Source organism: Mastomys coucha, unplaced genomic scaffold (genome assembly GCF_008632895.1).
Source record: "Mastomys coucha isolate ucsf_1 unplaced genomic scaffold, UCSF_Mcou_1 pScaffold5, whole genome shotgun sequence".
Classification (NCBI taxonomy): Eukaryota; Metazoa; Chordata; class Mammalia; order Rodentia; family Muridae; genus Mastomys; species Mastomys coucha.
The window spans coordinates 67,588,159-67,611,927 of NW_022196911.1; the positions used below are offsets into that span (position 1 = coordinate 67,588,159).

The 23,769-nt window shown below is 41.8% G+C and overlaps 1 protein-coding gene across 11 annotated transcripts in view; it reads right to left on the reverse strand.

Moving 5' to 3' along the window:
• Kiaa0753 (KIAA0753 ortholog) overlaps positions 1-23,769 on the reverse strand; it is a 62,372-nt gene that overhangs the window by 31,717 nt on the left and 6,886 nt on the right. For 10 of the 11 annotated variants that reach the window (XR_004113668.1, XR_004113666.1, XR_004113665.1 and 7 more), the window contains exons 3-11: positions 21,506-22,106; positions 18,772-18,878; positions 17,519-17,581; positions 16,996-17,211; positions 14,871-15,081; positions 5,116-5,333; positions 3,129-3,295; positions 1,318-1,437; positions 143-232 (exon numbers count right to left, since the gene is read on the reverse strand). Coding sequence is in view for 3 of the 11 variants with exons in the window: in XM_031354348.1 (XP_031210208.1) it covers positions 143-232; positions 1,318-1,437; positions 3,129-3,295; positions 5,116-5,333; positions 14,871-15,081; positions 16,996-17,211; positions 17,519-17,581; positions 18,772-18,878; positions 21,506-22,106 (1,793 nt within the window). In the remaining 8 variants the exon portion in view is untranslated. The remainder of the gene's footprint in view (positions 1-142; positions 233-1,317; positions 1,438-3,128; positions 3,296-5,115; positions 5,334-14,870; positions 15,082-16,995; positions 17,212-17,518; positions 17,582-18,771; positions 18,879-21,505; positions 22,107-23,769) is intronic. The other variant, XR_004113671.1, reaches the window with a different exon arrangement.

Here is a 23,769-nt window from a genome sequence, read left to right on the forward strand (position 1 = left end):
TCTCAGCTCTACTAAGTCTTAAGGAGGCAGAAGTCAGTAAGCACAGGAGCGAGGCTAACATCAACAACCATGACTCACTGTTGAAGGACTGATGATGCAGAACAAGCCTGCCTTCTTGTTTGCCTTAGGAACAAACACTTACCTCTGCTTTTGCTTTCTTTCCATTTCTTTGGCTTCCAGTTCTTCTAGTTCCTTCAGTCTTTTGGAAGATTCAGCATCTGGCCAAGAAAGCCTAACAGGCAACACAAGGAGTCAAGGTAACCATGCCTCAATGCCACAGGGTGTCATTACAACAGAAACAGAGCAGAAATGAGTCCCCTTTCTCTATCCCAGCACCAATCCTGGCTCTATTAAAAGACTCAAAAGCAATGTATCCTCTGTGTACCCATGAAAGCTCCCACACCTTGTTCCTATAAAAGGATATTTATGCACAAAAGTACTTCTAGTTAGTATATACACAAGGAGGTACCAGCAAGAAAGGCAACCACCACTGATCTCAGGGCATGTTACTTGTTTAGACAAAGAAACAGCCCAGTGTAGGTGTTAGTAAAGCCAGATAAAAACAAAAGAGGACGTTAACTGTAAACCATTTTATTGTATGTGCCTGTCAAAGAGCTTTGACTCCTGTGGTTGCGGTTCTGTGAATTTTACCTAATGGCCCACTCTTTTCTAAGGGATAAATAAAGATGGAGCTGGGGCTTCACGTATACAGTGGAGCTGCACCATACTCCTGAGCGCCCCCAGCCCTAATACCCACTTTCAGTTTTGCTTTCCCATAATTGCCAGGATAATTTCAGCCAAACAAATGCAGGGCAAGCTGTTTTCACTGCTGTCACCCTTGGGAACGTTCTCATTAAACCCCTCATATCTATTCCTGCCTGTGCAAGTCTGGTTTAATGTCGTCCTTCCTGTGCGAAGCTTCATTCTCTGCAGCAAGAGGAAAACACTCCCTGTTCTGAACCTGCCCAGATCTTAGGGTGTATAACACATTCTATCTTCAATCACAGCTAATTACATGTATTTTCTGCTGGCTGCAAATAAGAACTGGGATTATGGTCTTATTTGCTCTTTTTAAAAAGTATATAAAGCATATAACTGTGCCATATACAACTTGGCAAATGACATACACAGAAGTTTTTGAATGAATGAAATAGGAAAGAGTAAAAGTATAGGCCTGTAGTAACTTGGAGAGTGTAACAGGGAAGTCCAACAATCTAATTTTAAATAATCATCTTTAGACACTGAAAAGACAAGAGCGCTTTGCTTCAGAGTCTGTATTAGTGGAGCCCTTTAATTTTGAAAATTGCTAATACAAACCTGGCTGCTTCTTGCTCAGCATCACCTCTCAGCTGACTTTCCTTGTGGGCATCCTCTTGCTGCAGGGACTGGCCCTTTGCGGCATCTCTGGGGCTGTACTTCACCCTCAGCCACGCAGCACTACATGGAATGGAAAAGCACACTTTAGGTAGTCATTCACCCACCTGCTGTGACTCATCCTAAAAGAACTACGCAATGCTGACCTACAGCTCAGAGCCTGGCGCCTGTATAGAAAAATGAGCATGAGGACCCTCCAGCTCTTATGCCCAGTGCTGAAGGGAGAAGATCCCTTTGCTTCAAGAAGCAGTCACATTTCAATTAAAATTAAAAAAGAAAAAAACAAAAACATCAAAGAATAACAAATGCACTTCATCAAAACCTGCTCTAAATATATAAGTATGAGTCACTAATAATATCTCAGGTCACATTCCTCTAAGTGTCTGTGTTAGGTCTCATACAGCACTCTGATCCAGGAAGCCTTATCTGTCTCACATTTCCACCTACCATACATACTGTCTAGAGCAATGCTTCTCAACCTTCCTAATGCAGAGACCCTTTCATACAGTGCCTCGTGCTGTGGTGACCCCAATTATAAAGTTATTTCATAGCTACTTCATAACTGTAATTTTTCTGTTATGAATCATAATGTAAATATCTGATATGCAAGATACTGGATATGTGATTCCTGGGAAAGGGTCATTTGACCCCAAAGGGGTCATGACCCACAGGTTGAGAAACTGTAGTCTAGCAGCTATTGTGCACGTGGTTAGCAGCATAAACTTCAACCTGTTGATGTTTTAGATTACAACTCAGCTTGTATCCCAGTATTGACATGCATGAAGCAAAGAAATCCGAGCAAAGTCATGAAAGCAAAAAACAAAGACAAAACAAAGGAAAAAACCCCATATTTGGGTCAGAAGACCCAGCTTTTGGTCACATAAGCTTCTCTGATCAGTGCTTGTTCTCCTTCCTCTCAAGGCTGAGGGATGCATACATACCACCACAGACTCATACCATGCACACCTGCAAGGAGCCTCCCTAGAACCAGGCTGCTCGCTTGCCCACTCATCCAGCAAAGTGGCCCTTCCAGCTAGTCAGCGCCTTGTCCTGTTCTTACTTGCTCTTTGTGTTTCCTCCTTTGCTCTGCTGGACCTTCTAGTTCTTTCCACAGTGCTTTCAAAGACTCCCAAATCTTGACAAACAAGCTCTCTTTTATCTTTAGCCACCCACCTCTTAGCCTGATTCAAAATGGATCCTGCTCCCCTTGAGGACAGAACCTTCTCTCTGGCCCTGTGGGATAGATAGCAGCTCCGCTGTCCTTATGTTATGAACGTGGGCAACAAGACAGTAAGGCTAGCACTACAATGACTAGCTCCTGCAGGTGAGGTAAAGTCAGGAAATATGGATGAGCTCAAAGTTCTCAGCTTTCTTAACTTGGAATTATAATTATTTAAAAATATTTATTCACTCAACAAAGATTAAGTAAATGCCTATTATGTGTAGGCACTGTATATTAAGACCTAAGAGAGATACAATGCCAAGCCTCAGGTAAGCACAATCTGTTTGCAGAGCAGACAACACAGCGTGTAATCTTTCCTACACTGACACATGCCCACTGGACACTGAGGTGCTCTATCCACCCACAGACAGGTACAAAAAGAAACCAACAAACTTCTAGACAAAAGCCTCATGTATCACTCATCCAAATAAGAATTTCTGCTCACGGGGAAGAATGAAACCTACTAGCTCATCTGCTCTAAGGTGAAGAAAATACAGTCACATAAACCCAGGGTCCTTGAATTTTTACATACCATTTAGGAGAGGCTGGTGGGGATGTGGGGTTTGGAGGTATCCAAGGAGCCCTATGGTCTTTCACAGGCTGTCGGTTCATCTTTAATCTAGATGACACTGTTGTCTGCTGCAACCTGCTTTTACTGTAAGGCTGGTTTGGTCGATTTCTTTCAGATATGTGGAGTCCCTGTAAGAAGTAAACATGCATTACAAAGCCAGACAAGTATCAAGATGCTGTAGCTTCAACCTCTGACTCACTGGAGCTCCAAGTGCCTCTTTGCTATTCATGCATGCATTCTAAAAGCTACTGAAAACACTCTGAGGGAACGTGAGAAGCATATCAACTACACTGAAGGGTGGACCTGGAGTCCTTGGCTTTTCCACATTTTTATATAAAATATTTATTATCTTTTTCCTTAATTAAATCTCTAAAAGTCCATGCTTGTTTACAGGTAAATCACAAAATATTCTTGCCTAAAATACTTAACCTTTCTAATCACAATGAATCTCATAATTTCAAATAGCCACTGAACATGAGGCTGAGAAGAGCATCCAAGTAGAATTTGTTCTTGTAGATTCAATCCTGACTTCCCAATGACCTCATTACAAGTTTATTTGGGAAGGAATAAAGATGTGATCCCAATCCATGACCTGTCAGTTACTGGCTGTGCTGATCAGTGCTTTGTGGTCTTGATACAAACTAGAGTCCTCTACAAAAAGAAATTTCAAATGAGAAAGAAAGTAGCTATACCAGACTGGCTTCTAGGCAAGTCTGGGGCATTTTCTTGATTAATGAGTGATGGGAAAGAAGCCAGCTCACCATGAGCAGTTCCACTCCTAGGCAGGTGGTACTAGTAGGCTGGGCAATCCATGGGGAGCAAGTCAGTAAGAAGGATTCCTCCATGGTCTCTTACTTTAGTTCCTGCCTGGAACTCCCATTCTGGCTTCTCTTCATGACTAAAAATACTCTTTCTTCCATAGTTTGGTGGCTTTTCCCCACAATAATAGGAAGGAAACTAAGACACTAATATGCCAAGATTTCCCTTTCCAAAGCCATGTGACAATACCCATGTGCTACAGAAGCTTCCAGACAGCACTACTGAGAGGCAGTCACTGTAGTAAGTACATTCAGATCAGAGGTATTCATCTCCCCAGTTTTCCATTGTAGGACTATAAGGAAGTTCTACTGTTTTGATATTTAATTTTTTAACTATTTAATTTTATGTGTATGGTATTTTGCCTGTACCATTGTAGGCCTAGTGTCTATGGAGGCTGGAAGAGGACACCAGATATCCTGAAATTGGAGTTACAGATGGTTATGAGTTACCATGTGAGTGCTGGGACTCAAACCCCAGCTGCTGCTCTGGAAGAGCAGTCAGTGATAAACTACTGAGCAATCTCTTCAGCCCATAAGGAAGTTTTAGATAGAAGCTTAAAATATAAGGTAGTTTCAGATCACAAGCTCTAACTACCCAGCTAGTTCCTAAAGCCATATTAAAAAGCACTCACCTAAAGTGGCCCTTTAATATTCAGTGACTATAATAGATCAGTATGTATCCTTAGTAGAAACATAATCTTTTAAAAATAATTTTATGTGTTTTACTTGCATGAATGTCTGTGTACCACATGTGCCTGTGGAGGCCAGAGGTGGGCACTGGACCCCCTAGACCTGGAGTTGCAGATAGCTGTGAGCCACCATGTGGATGCTGGGAATGTAATCTCCATCTTCTAGAAGGGCACCAAGTACCCTTAAAACCACTGAGCCACCATCAGTTCCAGGAACAACAGAATCTTAAACCCTCTCAACTCTTACACTTTCAAATACTGAATTTTAAGACAAGCTTCCTAATTATGATCATGATATTAAATTAGTTAGGATCTTACTGACACAGGAAAGGATATCCGTCTGTCCCCAAACAAATGCTGGTCCTAACCCTTACTAGCTTGTATGACCTTGGACAATATCAGATGAATATAAATGGGTCACAAGAAAGGAAGACTTCATACCTGCTGTGGCCTGGCTGACTCCAAAGTATCTTTCTTCCTAAATGGCATGTGCCCTGTCAAGGTCTTCTTTCTCACTGCCTGTGATTTTGCTTGTGTTTCATCCTTGAAGTCTGTACCATGGTCCAATATACGGGGGGCTTCTTCTGGAAGAATATCTGCATCCAACACATCCAATTCACTCTCCAGCCTCGGAAGCTCCACATCAGGCTGACACACATCTCCACAAAGATATCAGAGGAGAAATTCTACTTAAGCCACATAGGGGAAATGACTTAAAAGCACATAAGATCTAATCTCAAACCTGGCACTGTGAAAAGCATGGAGCTCTGTTGCCACACCCACTACCTCCTTAGCAATACCCCCTCAGGTGTCCAATGTTCAAGCACCATGACCATCCCCCTCAATGTCAGGACCACAGTTACTGACATTAAGACACAGTTTTTGTCTGTAGTCTTAATTCTGTAATATCTCTTGTTCTTACCCAGGTTGGCCTCTCTAGATTTCTTGACTTTAAGATACTCCCCTCACTGGCGCCCTGCTAATCTTAGTCACATTTCCACTGGGTTGCCAAACTGTCTGTGCTGGCTTGATTTATGTCAACTTGACACTAACTAGAGTCATCTGAAAGGAGGGCACTCAACTGGAAGACATGCCTCCATAAGATCCAGCTGTAGGGCATTTTCTTATTTAGTGATTAAAGGAGAAACCCTAGCTCATTGTGGGTGGGGCCATCCCTGGGCTGGTAGTCCTGGGTTCTATAGCAGGCTGAGCAAGTCATGATGAGCAAGCCAGTAAGCAGCACTCCTTCATGGCCTCTGCATCAGCTCCTGCCTCCAGGTTCCTGCCCTGTGAGTTCTCCCCCTCTCCCTGCTGCTTTTAATGATGAACTGTGAACAAGATAAACCCTTTCCTCTCCAAGCTGCTTTCCGTCATGGTGTTTCATCACAGCAGTAGTAACTCTCACTAAGATGCTGTCTTTCTAAAATGGAAATACTGCAGCCAGAGATGGCAGTGGTCAAAGGCACTTCATGCTCTTGCATAGGACCTGGGTTCGGTTCCCAGCACTTACACAATGGCTCAAAACCATCCATAATCTCAGTTGCAGGGCTTCTGATGCCTTCTTCTCAACTCCAAGGGCACTGCATGCACAAGAGCACAAACATATATGCAGGCAAAACACTTATCCACCACATGTATGCCTAGTACCCTCGGATCTCCTGGAACTGGAGTTATAGACAGCTATGAGCTACCATGTGGGTACTGGAAACCAAACCCAGATCCTCTGGAAGAGCAGTCTCTCTGTGTGGCCCTGACTGTCCTGGAACTCAGAGATCCACTCGCCTCTGTCCCTAGAGTGCTAGCATTAAAGGTGTGTGCCACCATGCCCAGCTCTGAAAACTTGTGTCAGCATGTGGAAGGCTCTGGGTTCCAGTCCTAGAACCACAAACAACAACAAACCTACAAATACACAAAAACAAAAACTCGAAGAAAATGAGGAGGAAATCTAATGAAAAATACATAGGAATTTCACAGAAAATATTACAAAGCTTTTATTTTATTTTTGCAGTGCTAAGACTATAATCCTGGCCATTTGAAAGGACATAAAAGAAAATCTGAATCAAGTTTTCTTTATGGACTGAACATTGTAACCATGTCAGTTCCCCACCAGGTGTTCTACAATTTCAAATGCATATCAGATTAGAAACGCACATATATGTAAACGGATTGATCCAGCTGGGTATTATGGCGCACACCTTTATTTCCAGCACTCAGGAGGCAGAGGCAAGCAGATCTCTGAGTCTTGAGGCGAGTCTGACAAACACAAAAAGTCCCAGGTCAGTAAAGGCTCAATAGTGGGTCTCTGCTAAAAAAGCAAACAAGCAAACAAGCAAAACATAAGCAAACTGATCCTAAAATTCTTATGCAGGGGCCAGACAGATGGCTCAGAAGTTAAGAACACTTTTTCTTTTTTCAGAAGACCCTGGTTAGGTTCCCAGCACCCACAAGATGATTCATAGCAATCTATAACTACAGTTCCAGGTAATCTAATGCCCTCTTCTGACCTCTGATGGCACCACGCATGCATGTGGTACACATACGTGCACTCACGCATAAAATAATAAGTCAAATTTAAAAATTCATATGAAGAGCAAAATTCTAAAAATTAATCCAACAAATTTGAAAAGCAACAACAAAATGGGGGATAAAGTAGAGGCAGGAGTGTGTCTTGCCCAGAGACAGATCTTGGTAAGGCAGTGTGGAGGGATTCAGGGACCAACAGCAGAGAATGGGAGCCACAGAGCAGCAGATGTGGACTGAGGACTACTACTGTCCACACATCGCAACCAAAGTGGAATCTATGCCCACATTGAACAGAGAATAGCTCACAGACAGCATATAGTCCTTCAGTGCTTTAAGAAGAAATGATAGGAGAATACTATCATGTCATCAAGGCAGAAAATATTGTCTTAAGCTTAAATATACCAACTTACTAGAATTTATTTACACTCAACTACAGCTTTTGATTAAAAAAAAAAAAATCACCATAACAAAACTGCCAAATCTGGAAGGAGATCCCTGAAGTATGTGTAATCAACATGGGACCAATACCCAGATGATAAAAGGAACTTTTACAGATTTAAGGAGGAAATAAGCAATTTAACAGAATGAGCAAAGCATAGAAGCTACAAGTTAGGCAGAAAAAAAAAAAGCATGAAAAAATTATAAAGAGCCAGGTGGTAGCACTCGCCTTTGATCCCAGCACTCAGGAAGCAGAGGCAGACGAATCTCTATCAGTTTAAGGCCAATCTGGTCTACAGGGTTGCAGGGCAACCAAGGCTACACAGAAACCCTGACTCAAAAAAAAAAAAAAAAAAAAAAAAAAGAAAAAAAGATAAACTTCGTTTAATAATCAGGAAAATCAAGTCATTAAGCTAGGATTCTTAACCACTAAAATGGGGAAATGTGAAGCATGACACAAACATAAATGAGGAAGAAGGAAACTCAGAAACCAGTAGTGTGGGAGTAAAGTGCTTAACTCCATCAATGCCCTCCAAGGCTGAAGATTCTCAGTATAGCAGCTGAGTTACAGGCATGCTCGGCCTAGGGAACTTGCACATGTAAAAAAAGAGAGGAGGCGTCAGCTTTGAGTCACCTTGTCACTGTTTATAGAAGCAGAACCAGCCAGCATAATGGCATGGTGACATCTTTGTGTATTCTCAGCTACTCAGGAGGTGCAAGAGAGGACTGCTCAATCCCAGGAATTCTGGCTATCCTGGTCAACGTAGTGAGACCTTGTACCACACACACAGACTGATGGCAGAAAACTGGGAACCCAAGTGTTTGTTAATATGTATGAAGAGATGAAAATTATTTATGGCTTATCCATACAAAGGAGATCCATAGAGGAGTTAAAAAGTTAGAATCCTTTGAACTGCGGATGTAGATCAGAGGTGTTCAGCTTTTCTAGTGTGTAAGGCCTTGGGTTTGAACTATAGCACTGGAAAAATTAGACTTTCCTATTAATGTAAATAAGTCTTATTAATTTAAAAAATAATCATATTACAGGCTGATATATACTGTATATAGTTACATTGTGAAGCAATATGTAATAGACCTGTATATACGTAGTTCAGACATAAAAGAGAACAGGCTCATAATGTAAGGAAGAAAGTGGAATGGGGGGAGGTATTCAAGAAACATTAACAAGTACTTGTCACTTTTTTTTTTTAAATTACAGAGTAAAATGTTTTAAACTACATAGTAGATACAGGTTATTTATTGTTTTCATTCTTTCTGCTTAAATTGAACCAAACATGACTGGGGAAAAAAACCACTGAAAAGATTCTTAATGATATCCTAGTCCAATTGTCATCAGAGAGGCTTCACCCAGCCACTGATGGAAACAGATGCAGAGACCCACACTAGGCAGAACTTAGGGAATCCTTCAGAAGAGAGGGAGGAAGGACTATAGGAGCCAGAGGGGTCAAAGACACCACAAGAAAACTTAACAAAATCAACTAACCTGGGCTCACAGAGCTCACAAAGACTGAACCAATAATCAGAGAGCCTGCATGGGCCTGACCTAGGCTCTGTGCATATGTCACAGTTGTGTAGCTTGATCTTTTGGGGGGACTAATAGTGTGAGTAAGGGATGTCTCTGACTCTTTGCCTGCTTTTGGGACCTTTTTCCTCATAATGGGAGGCCTCACCAGCCTTAATACAAAGGGAGGTGGCTAGTCTCACTACAACTTGATATGCAATGTTCAGATGATACCCATGGGAGGCCTGCCTTTTCTGAAGGGAAACAGAGGAGGACTGAATTTGGGTGGGGGTAAATGGGATGGACTGGGAGGAAAGAAGGGAGGGAGGGGAGGGACACTGCAGTTGAGATATAAAATGTGTGTGTGTGTGTGTGTGTGTGTGTGTGTGTGTGTGTGTGTGTGTGTGTTTAAACCAAAGGAAAGCTTTATTGAGATTCTGTCTAACAACAGTAAGTCAGGACCCAGATTCCCCCAAACCACTGTTCTCCTTAGATGTTCTAAAGCTCAGTCAGTTTCACAGCACGTATTACAAAGCAAAACAGAAGAATGCCAGGACTAACTCCTGTTACTCAATCTATAGCTTAGTAACTCCCAAGATTACATCTATTGAAGCAACGCTGGCTGTGAGGTCCTGACATCTTTTCAGTTGTGAATGCATCAATCAGACAGCAAATGCCGTGCAAATCCACAGGGAGCTGAGTCTGAGGACACTGATGCCAGCAGAGTAGCAGCCACCAGCCATCCTCACAAAGTAGTATATTAATGCAATCAGTAGTCAGAAGCCTCTAAGAAATGCACTAGCCAACAATTACTCAAATCACAAGGAAGCTGACCCAATTAGGTTCAATCATAAATCCCAAATGACACAGAGGCATTTTTCCTCCCTTGGGCCTCCCCATAATATTTTGGAGGTACTGGGTAGGGAGCAGGAACTTCACGAAATAAGAATGAAGAATTATGAACAGGAAGAGTACTATCTAAAATAGAAAAAGAAAAATGTGACCTGAACAATCATAAGAACAAGAAAAAGCTAAAGATCTCCACATTGCTCGCCAGGAGCAAGTGCAGGACACTTGAGAACCGGCTACCTATAACCAAGCTTCACTTCATAGTAATGGTCATAGCATGGCTATCACCATGCCTCATGTTTGGTACAGAATTCATATCCATGTGTGCCTTATCATGCTGCCTCCCAGAGCAGGCAGGACAGGATCACTAAACTTCTTCAGGTGAATAAAACAAATGAAGCATTTGTTCAAGGTCACAAGAAGGGTGAGTGAGAGCCAAGCCTCTTGCATTCTGCACAACCCCCACACTCAAGGAAGGGTAGAACAAAGGTAGGGTTTGCATTATAATCAATCCTGCCCATGTGATGAGAGCCCTATGATAACCCCTCACACTATGGGCTTCAGAGAACTTTTAGGTAGCTGTATACACGGAAGTTCTTGGAGTTGGTGAGCCTCTTCCTACATTCCTTGCCTTAGGTACCTCCCATCTGGCTATTCACCTGTGTCCTGTGTGGTAGCCTTTGGATTGGGCATATGTGAGTTGGGTAAACAATCCCACCAAGACTAGATTCAGAATGGCAAGTGACAACCTAAGACCTATAACTGGTATCTCAAGTGGGGCTGTCTTTTGGAACTGAGCCTCCGTCTGTGGACTGGACCCTACTCCACCTGTGAGAGCTGAGCTGAGCTGTGGAACCCTCTTCCCACACCCTCAATGAACTGCCCCTCCTGTCATCACTCAGGGCTCCATGGAGGCTACAGGTGAAACACTAAGCTGTTCAGGGTCCACAGAAGAGCAACAGATGGGTAATTGCTCTAATAGATATGAGACACTCATGTAAGTTTCTGATCACAAGAGAAGAGAAATGACATAAAAAATGTTGACATAGTAAGTTGCAATGAGGGGAAAGTCCCCAAATATTGGCAACTGAAATACACAAAATAAGGTTAAAGAAAATTGACCTTACTTACATCATTACTCTGGGTAAATCTAAGGTTAAATAAAGACTCTACAACAGGGTTCAAAAACACCAACAGTAGCTGAGAATAGTGGCACATGCCTTTTATCCTAGCACCCAGGAAGCAGAGTCAGGCGAATCTCTGTCAGTGCAAGATCAGCCTGTTCTACACTCTGTCTAGTGGGGGAGAGGGATTAACTTCTGTCCTGGAGATAGCTCAGAAGTTAAGAACATTTGCCCACCTCAGCACCCAGGCCAGCACTCACAACTGCCTGTAACTCTAGTTCCAGGGGATCTATTCTCACTTCTGCTCTCTATAGGCACTGTGTACATATAATTAAAAACAAAACTAAAACATTTTTAGAAATTCAGTCCATACAGGAGGCCAGATGGGAAGGAGGAGGTCAAAAGGCATTGTCAAGGTGCAGTTGGGCTATACTGCAGGCAGTTAGTTCATAATGGGCATGGCTTTTCCCTTGTGGCATTAGCTCAGCAGTAGGTTGACACTTTGTATACTTCTCTATCTGTATGTATCTTCTACCTCATAAAAAATGAATAATAGAGCCAGAAAGATGTCTGAGAGGATAAGAGGAGCTTACTGTGCAATGACAACCTGAGTTCACTCCTTGGAACCCATGGTGGATGGGGAGAGCAGACTCCTCAAGGTTGTCCTCTGACCCCCACATATATCCCTATCGCCCCCCCCCACCTTTCCTTCCTCTCCAATTGTAATTATAAATAAAATAGAACTTTTTCTTTTTTTCTTTTTGGTTGTCTTTCAGACAGGGTTTCTCTGTCTAGCCCTGGTTGTCCTGGAACTCACTCTGTAGACCAGGCTGGCCTCGAACTCAGAAATCCGCCTGCCTCTGCCTCCCAGGTGCTGGGATTAAAGGTGTACGCCACCACTGCCCGGCCCGAACTTTTTCTTTAGAAAGGAAAATTAGTTTATTGGGTTTACCCATAAATGTTTATACATTATCTCATCTACTGGAAAATGTCAACAAGATCAAGCAATGAAACCCTTGATTACATCAAATCTAAAACATCAGTTTACGACACACATCACTATTCATTAGGAATTTTAAATATCAAACATTTTAAATGTTGTAATCAATTACCAGACACATCCCTTAGTTTAGGACTGTGAAAGGCAGCCTGGTTCCTGGTGGAGCACGGGCTGGAAACATGAGTAACAGCAGTCGTTTTGCCTGGTTCCCAGACACTAGGCTCCTGGCACAAGGCCACAGTCCTCCATAGATTTGTGTCCTTCAGTCAAGTAAGGACAATACCTCAAACCCCTCCACAGGTAGAGGAGGTGACCTGTGGTCACATAGCCTCAAGTCAGACCTCCATTTTAATGAGGTACCTAAAAGGCCTGAAGGCTTAGCCAATTAAGCTTTCCTTCCCAGACACTCCTCCCTGCAAAAGGTATTTATTTAACCTCAGGCCCACTCTGAAAAGTAGGGTTTGGTTTTACTCATCCACTTTCTGCCTTAAAGCCAGCTCTGGCTGTCCCCTGGACCTCAGACTGCGCTCCTCAACCCCTACAGCAATGTCCCATGGCAGACAATAAATTCCTTAAAACCATGGACTGCCTCCCCCCTACTCCCATTTGCCGTGGGGAATAATGAAGAAGGTTTTCGCGTAAGAGCCGGCTGTCTAATCTCCCATGGAAGGTCTCTCTGTGCCCCAGCCTTGACCACCAAGCAAAGGCAAGCCAGCTGCCAACAAGCCAAGGACCCCTCTCCAAGGGACCCAGCTGGAGCTCCTCCCTCTCTTCCCACTCGGCCCTGGGCTCCTGCAGGGGTCCCCCACTCCATTCTCAACTCTTCTGAGGCTCCCAGCGGCTCCTGGGTGCACAAGAGCCTGACAACCAGATGGCCCCGGCCTCCCTACAGGCCCCAGGGACTCCCAGAGCCAGCTCTGGCTGTCCCCTGGACCTCAGACTGCCCTCCCCAACTCCTGGAGCGGTGTCCCATGGCTTCCCATACCTGACACCTGTCCTGCCTCCCCAAGAGCCCTATTTAACCCTACACCTTAGCAGAATATTGTGGTTCATATCTGTAATCCCAGCACCCAGAAGCCTAACACATGAGGTTTGCAAAGTTCTAGGTCAGCCTCAGTTTTACAACTGAGCAACATAAGCAGAATGGCTCTACTTCATGGCTTGCGGGATGCCTTCCAGCTGGCTATGTAGCTCAAGGTACTATGTTTGCCTGGATGTGCAAAGGCTAGATCTCTAGCTCTAAGAAAGAAAGGCTCTGTGGTTTCAGAAATCTTCAACTGTGCAGGCCCAGTGAAACACAGTGTCATAATAAAAGAGTCTGGGCTGGAGAGATGGCTCAGTGGTTAAGAGCACCAACTGCTCTTCCGAAGGTCCTGAGTTCAAATCCCAGCAACCACATGGTGGCTCACAACCATCTGTAATGAGATCTGACACCCTCTTATGGAGTGTCTGAAGACAGCTACAGTGTACTTACATATAATAATAAATAAATCTTTAAATAAAATGAAATAAAAGAGTTCAAGGCACTGCCAGATGTGAGGCTAATGCACAAACCCAACAACTTCCATTTAAGTAGCAATAACCAGTTTCATAATTAATAAAAATTTCATTCGTTTCTGTAAGACAGAAAACTAGAAATATATGTAGCAAGGAATTTTTAGAACCCTATGTAGAAAGCTCTGACACTGGACTGAAGTATAGAAAAGAAGCCAGAATGCAAACTCATCTGTATTGCCATTTCTTTTCCATGAGCTGGTATAGACTGCTGGCAACAGAGCCACCCTTTCCCTGAGCTAACACAGACTCCAGCTGCATGCTCACACTCAATACGCTCATTCTACATTTCTCAGAGTGAGCAATAGCAAGCAAATCTTTAAAAAATAACGAAGAAAAATAAGTAGTCTTGTCAAATATTAAAATATATGTAAGACTGATGGATTTGCCTAAACAATTAAGTTTCTATACCAGAAAGAAATATCATAAACATATTCCAAAGATAAGTGACTAAGAAAATATTTATAATACATGTAAGCCAAAAACAGAGAGACAGAGAGAGAGAGAGAAAAGGAAGAAAGAAAGAAAGAAAGAAACAAAGAAACAAAGAAAGAGAAAGAAAGAGAAAGGAAGATTAAGAACTATACTATCCAGAGAACTTTTATATTCGTAAGTTTAAAAAGACATGGAACCCAACAAGGAGAGGGATAAAGAATACAACAGAGAGGTCTGCGCAGCAATATGCACAGGTAAGGAAGCCATGAACAGTCTCAGGAGGACAGAGCCTCGATAAGCAACAGTGAGATGCCATTTCCCACTGAGAGGCTGGAAACATTCAGATCTTATTATATAAAATGTCACTCATCAAAACAGAAACATACACTTACTCTTAAGTGGTAAATTGGCAAAATCTGCTCAAATGTGCATACCACACAACCTGACCATCCCACTTCCTAGGACGAGGATCCAGACATGCACGGATGTCAAGTGCACATGTGTATCCACACAGCAGTACAACAGTCAGTTTAGCACGATGACAGAGCAAAGGGGACTTGACTTGCTCATGGTCTTCTACAGAAGCATATTCCAGCCTCCATCCTAGGACAAATGCTAGCTGCTACTTCCTGATCCTAGGGGCAAGTAGCTCTCCTGGACAGGGCCATACATTTGGACTGCCCAGTGTGATGCAGTAACTGTTTCAATTTCATAGAGCAAAATATCACACAGTAACTTTTGAGACATATACCTGCAAGAAGCCTCTTTGCTACAGAAGGTCGGCTGGTTTCCTGTGAGAATGTCTCCTTTGTGACCAAGGGTCTCCTCTCACTCTTGGGCAGTACAGTTGGCCATCTCTCTAAGATTTTCTGGCTACCAGCAGGAAATCTGTTCCGAATTTCTGTGAAACATTTCTTTGCCTTTTTAGGTGACAATTTCTTTTCCAGGAGAGACTCCAAAGCCTGTTACAAAACAGTCATTAATCTCTTAGTTTATCCCACTAGAGTATGACTTTAGTCACAACACTGAAATCTATCACCGTCCTAAGAGACATGTCATTAAATGGCTATATTTACTGGTTAACACGATGTTCTCATTAGTTTAACATTGATATTATTTACAATCGGGATTAATTAAAAAGAAATTTCCACAAGTTCTTTTACTAGTTTACTCTGTTAAAAACAACAGTAAAGATATGAGCTTTTTTTTTTTTCCTAAGACAGGATTTCTCTGTATAGCCCTGGCTGTCCTGGAACTCATTCTGTAGACCAGGCTGGCCTCAAACTCAGAAATCCGCCTGCCTCTGCCTCCCAAGTGCTGGGATTAAAGGCATGACCATTCTTAAGAGGCACTGTAACCTTAAAATTCAGAATCATTACTTTGGAAACTAAGCACAGTCTTCAGATTGTAGCTGTACATGCTACGTGCTAATTTTCATTTCAACAAAACTTCATGAACTCAAGTAGTGTTTTGTGTGAGTAAATACATTACATTGAACATACATTTTCATAAGCTACTGGAACTTTGTGAGTACAGTGGCAATTTGCCCACAGTAATAATGTCAGGAGGTCTATGTCCCCATCCTCTAGCACACCCACACTCATTACTAGGCAGTACTGGTCAGTATGAATTAAAGACAGCTGAGTGCAGTCAGGGAGGCTGAGTTCAGAGGACCATAAGGAAACAAGATAGTAAGTCGGGAAAGGAATCAACACGCATTTAATTTCCTATATTACTGAATACTTTCAAAGCTAGGGGTTATCTACATTATGCTTAAGATGCATTGTTAAAGGTGCTCTTGCTCAGAATATGGGGCAATCTCTTGAGAGCCTTTCTAGGATTCAGAAGATAGGCCCTCTATTTGAAGTTATTTTGCCCAGTAAATGTTTCTTGCAGGTAAGTTGAAAGAACATGAATGACATGATATGATACACTGTCAAAAGTTCTGGATTTCTGAGGCCAGCCTGGTCTATGGAGTAAGTTCCAGGACAGCCAGGACTATACAGAGAAACCCTGTCTCAAAATCCCGCCCCCCACCCCAAAAAGTTCTGAGATCTGCACTTGACGCTCACATTCCTGACAGTAAGCTCTGTCTACACCAATGTAACCAAAGCTAACAAGAGACATTTGCTAGACAATAGGACTACAAAGCAGAGCAGTCTTTAAGGACTAGAGCTAGTTAGTAATAGTCAGATATGTCTGTCTGTCTGGAATTCTCTCTACCATGGACTCGTCCTCCAGGGCCAACAGCTTATTAATACAGGATTATCTTTTCCTATTTATTGATGAGAGAATGTTGGCATGGATAGCTCTCAAGAGATCTCCCAGATCTTTGCTTTAAAAACAGCAACAATATAAAGTAAATTAGTAGTAAGGAATGTATTTGTAAGTCAGAGTACTGCAGCAAGGATAAAAGGCTAAATTGTATTGCAGGACTTTGCAAACCTATGAAGTTATACAGCCAGAGCTCATTGCTAATGCTGTCTCTGTAACCAATGAGAACTAAGGTCTTTGTCCATTTCCGATTAGAACAGCCAATGTAGAATGCCAGATGTTTCCCATCATCCCAAGCTCCAAGGTTCTTGCTTGCATGTATCTGAAGTGTTTCTTTTCTAGAACCTCTCTAGATCAAATACTGGTAATTAAGCACTAATCTGAGAATTCCTTGCCACTTTCCTTTCCTTTCCTTTTTTATGTAATAAAATCAGTGTAAACATAAGAAAAATGCAAACTTATGTTCTTTGCAAAGCACCAAGTTACCAAGCAAGGCAGTAGTTTTGCCTTATAGTCTTGCTGACTGGAACTAGAGAGAGTCAGAGTTATTTCCCTGCTTGGAAACAAGATCCTTTTAACAAAAACTGGCATCCATTTCCTACCTCGATTTGCTGCAAGATGTCTATGACAACGTCTGGCACAGAAGGGTCAGCATCCAGCTTGGCAGAACACAGTGACAACTGACGAATAAGGCTGCCCAGTTCCCTACACCGAGCAGGAACTGGGTGCTCCCCTCGGTCAGTAAACTGAGTGACAAACACTTGCAAGGCCCGGATGGCTGCTCGATGAGCGGCTGCCAGCCTAGACACTGCCCATGACTGGCAACAAACAAGAAGCAAGAGGTTACTTCAGGTTCTGACTTCCTTACACCACAGCAACCTTTATGAATATCTGGAGTCTATCTGCCACATAAAGTGCTCCCTGTTGTAAAACATTTTTCATAGAGAAGAGAATTGCAAAACCTCATGTTCTCTAGAAATAAGTTCTTTTCTTTCCCATTGTCTGAATACCAGGAATGGCCACACAGTGACCTGTTTCAGATCCTTCCTAACAGGTGTACAGAAACACTGACTAAACACTGTAAATGCACTCTATTAATAACCATTCATTAGAATCTTAACATACCTTTTTAGTATGTTTAATTTTTTGTGGACTCAATTTATCCAATTCTTCCTGGATTTCTTTTACCTGTTTTATGAAATGGAAGGGAAACAAAACTTTTATGCCTGTCCATTGATCTTACAGAAAAACAGACCCTAGTTTATCCAAACATAACCCTTACTAATTCAAGTCACTTAAAAATTAGAAAAGGCTTCTCATTCATTTCCCATACCCCCTAACACCAACTGGTTTCTATTTCAAAACAGTTAATAGAGCTATCCCCAGGCCCCCAGTGTAAGAACTGACCATGAATGACCAACAGAAAGACCAGCTTGCTGAGTCTTACGAGCCACACTAAAGACTCTTGCTTTCTGCTAGTTGTACTAGTACACATCTTGGATCCCAGCACCGGGAAGGCATAGACAGCGGTTATCTGAGTTCCAGGCCAGCCAGGGCTACACAGCTACACTGTAAAACCCTTTCACACCACACACACACACACACACACACACAGAATCTGACATGGTAGATCTATGTTTCAGAACATTCTCAGCTAGAAATACATATAGCTTATGGTGTAGTACTTGCCAAGAACAATTTTTGTGGCAACGGTGTAGAATAAGAACCAACTTGGATTCAAAAATAATACATAAGAAAATCTAACTATGACATTTGCTTTCAAACAAACAAAGTATTATAGCTTTTGGTCCAAGCAATAAAAACCAACATGTAACTTCAAATGACCAAAATGGGCTTATAGGTTTACTAACAAATAAAAGTTAAAGTTAAAACAAACTTTAAAAAAAAAATTCATTATATATACATATACAAAAATCCAATGAAATGTCTGTTTATTAACCATTAAATGTTTCTTGAAAGACAATAGTCTTCATTCTCTATCATAAAATAAAGAATAACCCATGTAATAAAACTATGACAGATAGAAAAGTCACTTTAAGACTCAGGCTCACATGTACAAGCACTTTTTCAGAAGGAAAAATGTCTTTTAGTAGACTCAATACTCTATGCCCCTAAAGTTAAAAACAACATGCATATCACACACACACACACATACACACACACAAAATCATATACATTTTTCTGTCAAAAGAATGTATTCAAATTACTAGTCCATGGGTTTAGGAAATTGACCCTGAAAATTCGTTAGCACTTATGTAGGGCCCTTGTGCTCATCTTTCTGTGACTGAAGGAAAACTGCAAGTCCCTAGGAAATTCACATGCAGGCCACTTGCTTCAACTCCCTGGCTTTTCCATACCTGCTGCTGAAGAACATAGAGCATGCGGGCACAGCGCACAGCTTGCTCCTGTCTCCTGACTTGGATTCGATGCTCTTCATCCGGATCCAAAGCCTCTTCTAGTCTATCTGAAAGTATTTCCCCACATTAGGTTAAAAAACCAAACATAGAAACTTTAAGTACTTAAAAGAGTAATAACTGACGTGTCTTATTAAGGAAACAAAGAGGCTGCCTTAGCGGACTTAACTTCTAACAGCTGAGACTGAGTGAGTGATCTGTGCACAGACTCAGGAACAGAAGGGACACAAAGATGCTGGCAAGCTCTCCTGTGCACCAGAATTCACCAAAACAAATTCCAATAGACAGCAAGTTCACCATCTCAAAATTCCTTTTTTGTTTGTCTGTTTGTTTTTTTGTTTTGTTTTGTTTTGAAGATAGGGTTTCTCTGTGTAGCCCTGGTTGTCCTGGAACTCACTCTGTAGACCAGGCTGGCCTCAAACTCAGAAATCCACCTGCCTCTGCCTCCCCAGTGCTGGGATTAAAGGCGTGCACCACCACTGCCTAGCTTCAAAATTCTTTTATACTGAGCCAAAATGTACAATACGTCCCCTATTTAAAAAAAAAAATCTTTACTGGACTATTTTCATGTTAAGTGAGATTATTTTTACTGAATTATTTATCCTAAATCTAAATGAGAAATTCTTTCTCTAGCATATTAAGATGGAAGTGCTAAAGTCATTTGGATGTCTAAGTATCAAGCTACATGTCAAGAAACACACTCTTGTACAAACTGGCTCTCTGTATTTCTGTAAAGATCAATGCAGTCCATTTCTGGAATACTGCCCAAGGGAGAGCCAATCTATCCATTTCTTCTAAATGTTGTTCTTCTAAACTATTGTTTCCAAATATATTTACAAACATTCTTTTATAAAACTCTTAACAGACAAGCTTAATAAAAGCAATACTTTGCTTGTGTAAATATATCCGAGTTTGATTTTCTCATTGACTGTTACCCATGAGGGGGATGAAGAGCAGCTCTACTGTATAGCACTCACCAAGTATGCAGGGGTTTAAGTCCCAGCACCAGACAGGAAAAGAGTCAAACAAGAACAGTAAGGCAACTAGGCTGCTAAGACAGGCAAAACTTTGAAGCCAGAAGTTGCACATACAGGTAAAACGTAAAAGTCATATGGGAGTGTCGAGGCCACATCATTGCCACCTCTATTTCAGTAACATAGTGGAGAGAAAAATCCAAGCTCACACACCTGTAAGAACAGAAACAGGAAGCCGGGCAGTGGTGGTGCATGCCTTTAATCCCGGCACTTAGGAGGCAGAGGCAGGCAGATTTCTGAGTTTGAGGCCAGCCTAGTCTAGAGTGAGTTCCAGGACAGCCAGGGCTACACAGAGAAACCCTGTCTCGAAAAACCAAAAAAAAAAAAAAAAAAGAACAGAAACAGGAACTGGTTTTGGCAGGAGTTTTTAATATTTCACCTTGCAGGTGATTCTAAAGCAACCAGCTGGGCTTTGAAAGCACAGGTTTCTGAATCAGAAATTGAGAGTTTGTATTCATTTGTCTTTTTAATCATTTGTCCTTGTCAGGGTATTTTTTATTATAGTCACCAACTATTGGTGACCCACTGAAATACTTAAGTAAACAAAGTAACCCAGGTCAGACTTGCCTCCTCAGAGCTTCTAAAGGTCCTGGTCTCAGGCCAGATCACCAGAGCAGGAGACCTGGGAGCTCTGTTCCCTGGAGCTTGGCTTCTACCTAAAGCATCTGGTGGGGTCATGGTACACAGCAACAGTAAGGGATAACGAGAAACAAACCACAGTACTTCTGGGGTGTTCTATGGAGGTGCCCTGAATCACCCATAAAGCTCAAGCATTATAGGACGTGCTCCTATAATGAAGGAGACATTTTCTGGCTGTGTGTGGAAGCTGCTTTCCTCAGGCAGCTGCATTTTGTTTTAGATGTTGCTGGTCTACAATTGGTAGCAGTTTCTTTGTAGCTGGGAGATGAACCTGTACCCATCCTTAGTGCATCTCTTTTTTCTCCTAACCAGCCAATCTTCAGTATGTAGTTTTATCTTGTGTCAACCAAGAGGTACATTAGAAGGCATGTACGTTTTTTTCTCTAACAAGCATATATGTTTTAAACTTTAAATGCAAAATATAATTTTAGACTATGACTATGTACTATCCTAGTCCAACAGCACCTTCTGCTACACAACTTTTTATGCCCCACTGTCTTAGAGCTGGGCTTGATGGTCTACTTGTTGGCTATAGTAACCCTACTCTTCATTCCTGAATCTATTACTTCTCAAGGAGATGCTAAGACCCTGACATTACTAACTACTGTGAAAATGGTATATGATTATATTTCTTCCCTTCTACCCTGTGGTTATATATGATGTGGGTTTATCTACAATAACATATACTATAGAATTTTTAAAGCAAATTAAAATAATTTTGCAAGAAGCAAATATGATAGTATGCTTTGTATGTAGGTGCTAGATATGTGGTAATCCATACACAGGGGGTGGGCAGAGAAGAAACTCACTGAAGAAAGGAGACCTATGTCAGACTCCAAGTCCAATTCTCTTGTAGTGGTTGCTAAGCTCTACTGAAACAACTTGCTCACAGGAGGCAGCAGAGCTCAGTTGGTGTGTGCATTGGGGGAGGGGCCAAACAAATGAATGCATTTAAATTATCCTAGGCCATGGCGTCTCATCACAAGAACTGGCTTTTTCCTCACCTTTTTTAGTTAGTGCTTCTATCTTACGGATACAACTGCTCAATTCCTTTTGGAGTCGCTGAACTTCTAGCAGGCCTTTCTGTTCCCACAGGTTTTTGTTCTCCTCTATTCTGGGTTGTGGCTGGAGTCCTGGATCATGAGTAGGTGGTGAGTTTGGCACAGTAAGATCAGATCGTCCTGGATGAGATGTGTACACATACACCTTGGCACCGGAGCTGGAAATGCTTACTTTGGATGGCTGGTGGCTGCAGCGACAGACATCCTGACTCTTTGAGTCCTTCCTTTCCACCTTGGTGTGTGTACATTTGTGAGAGCTACGGGGCTGACTTCTGAGATGATCTTTCACATGTTCTTCAAATTGTCTTCGTTTTACATCTCTTTTGGCTAGGTGGACAGCATAGCTAAGCCTCTCTTCTGATATGACAGAAAATGAGACAGAACTGCTTAATTCATTTCCAGCTTTAAAATCCAAGTCTTTATCATGATACAATTCATTGTATGAGTGTTTCAGTTTTTCAATTTTAATTCCATGTGGGCAAGAGTACCGGATTGCCAAGTTGCTGGGATTTGTAGGAACATTCCTATTAAATTGCAGCTGGTTCTTTAAGAAATAAACAAAAGTAAGCTCACATTAGAAAAATAACATACTGCATACACACACACACACACACACACACACACACACACACACACTCACACTCACACACTCTAGTGAGCAATATTTTACCTAGTAGATTATTTGTATGAAGAGATATTTTCTGGTGTGCCCATAAAACTACCTGTGTACATGACATAGAAGGCTCTCTACTAAATTATCCAATCCTGCACTGGCAGCCTTCTACCTTATAATAGACTACTGGGTCTTCCTATAAAGGCAACTTATAAAGCTTCATGCAACAACCAGCATGTTCTTCAACTCCCAATTACAGATCTGCCCTGGTTCACAATGTCAAAGTCGAGCAGGACACAAAGACCCTGGATTAGAGCTTTCTTAACAAAAGCCCCACAGGCATATACTACACAGCAGAGCTAAGCCAGTGGATGCTGTCCCCAGGTCTTCCCGAGATTTGCATCTGGTCATTAGACACTCCTTTACCCTGTGCCCATAAAGCACTGTGTTCTAAACAGAAAGTCCACTTACCCAGGCTTACACAGACTTAAGCTCTCATCAGAGCTCACCAGAGCAGAGAGCCTTATGATGCTCTACACTTAAACATAAACATCCTTCTACATTTCTCATGGATTTTAAGACTACTTTCACTGTTGCATTTTCTAATCTTCAAAAACCAGGCTTTCAGGCTGAGCTACAATTGTATTGAACAGATAAGATTATTCTAGTTTTTCCACTAACAGGTACATTATTGGTACAGGTGTGTATTTAGGATTTGGTTTTGTTTTTTTCTGTTTTTACATTATTTTCTTAGGTTAAGTAATATGCTCTAGGATTATCAGGTCAAGAGAAATAAATAATTTTATGACTTTACAACTTAAAAGAGCCTACCTACGAGATAAGGGAGTAGGGGGGGCATGTCACAGAATTCAGTGGACCCAATTTCAGGACACCTTCACTGGGAGATCTCTCTAACACTCATAATAAATGTGCTCAAACAATGACATGTATATGCTAAAATTTGAGGAACTTTTTGGAAGGAGGTGGGTAATAAAGAAGTAGGGAAAACTTCACTAAGTAGAAAACACTTGAAAGTGCACAAACTAAAACAACAACAGCAGCAAACAGTGACTGACATCTGTTACTTATTGGGGAAAGCCTCTTCTCTAACCATAATTCAATACCCCGAGATTGACACACACACCAGGGGACAGCTAAACCAATGAACGTCTCTCTAATGTGAACACAAGCAAAGTCTCTTTAAACTATGATTCAAAGTTCATGCTTAATAAAAGGATCTCTGATGTGAGGGAAAGTGAAATGATACATGAGCAATAAATCTGAGTACATTAAAAGAAATTTCTTAGTGAGCAGTGGTGGCACAAACCCTTAATCCTAGCACTCAAGAGGCACAGCAGGCAGATCTCTGAGTTTGAGACCAGGCTGACCTACAGAGTGAGTTCCGGGACAGCCATGGCTACACAGAGAAACCCTGTCTCGAAAAACAACAACAAAAACAAACAAACAAACAGAAAACAACACTAAAACAAAACAAAACCCCCAAACCAAACCAACCAACCAACCAAACAAACAAAGCCCCAATTAGAAGAAAATATTATTTGCAAGTACAAAGGGCTCCGTGGGGGGGGGGGGG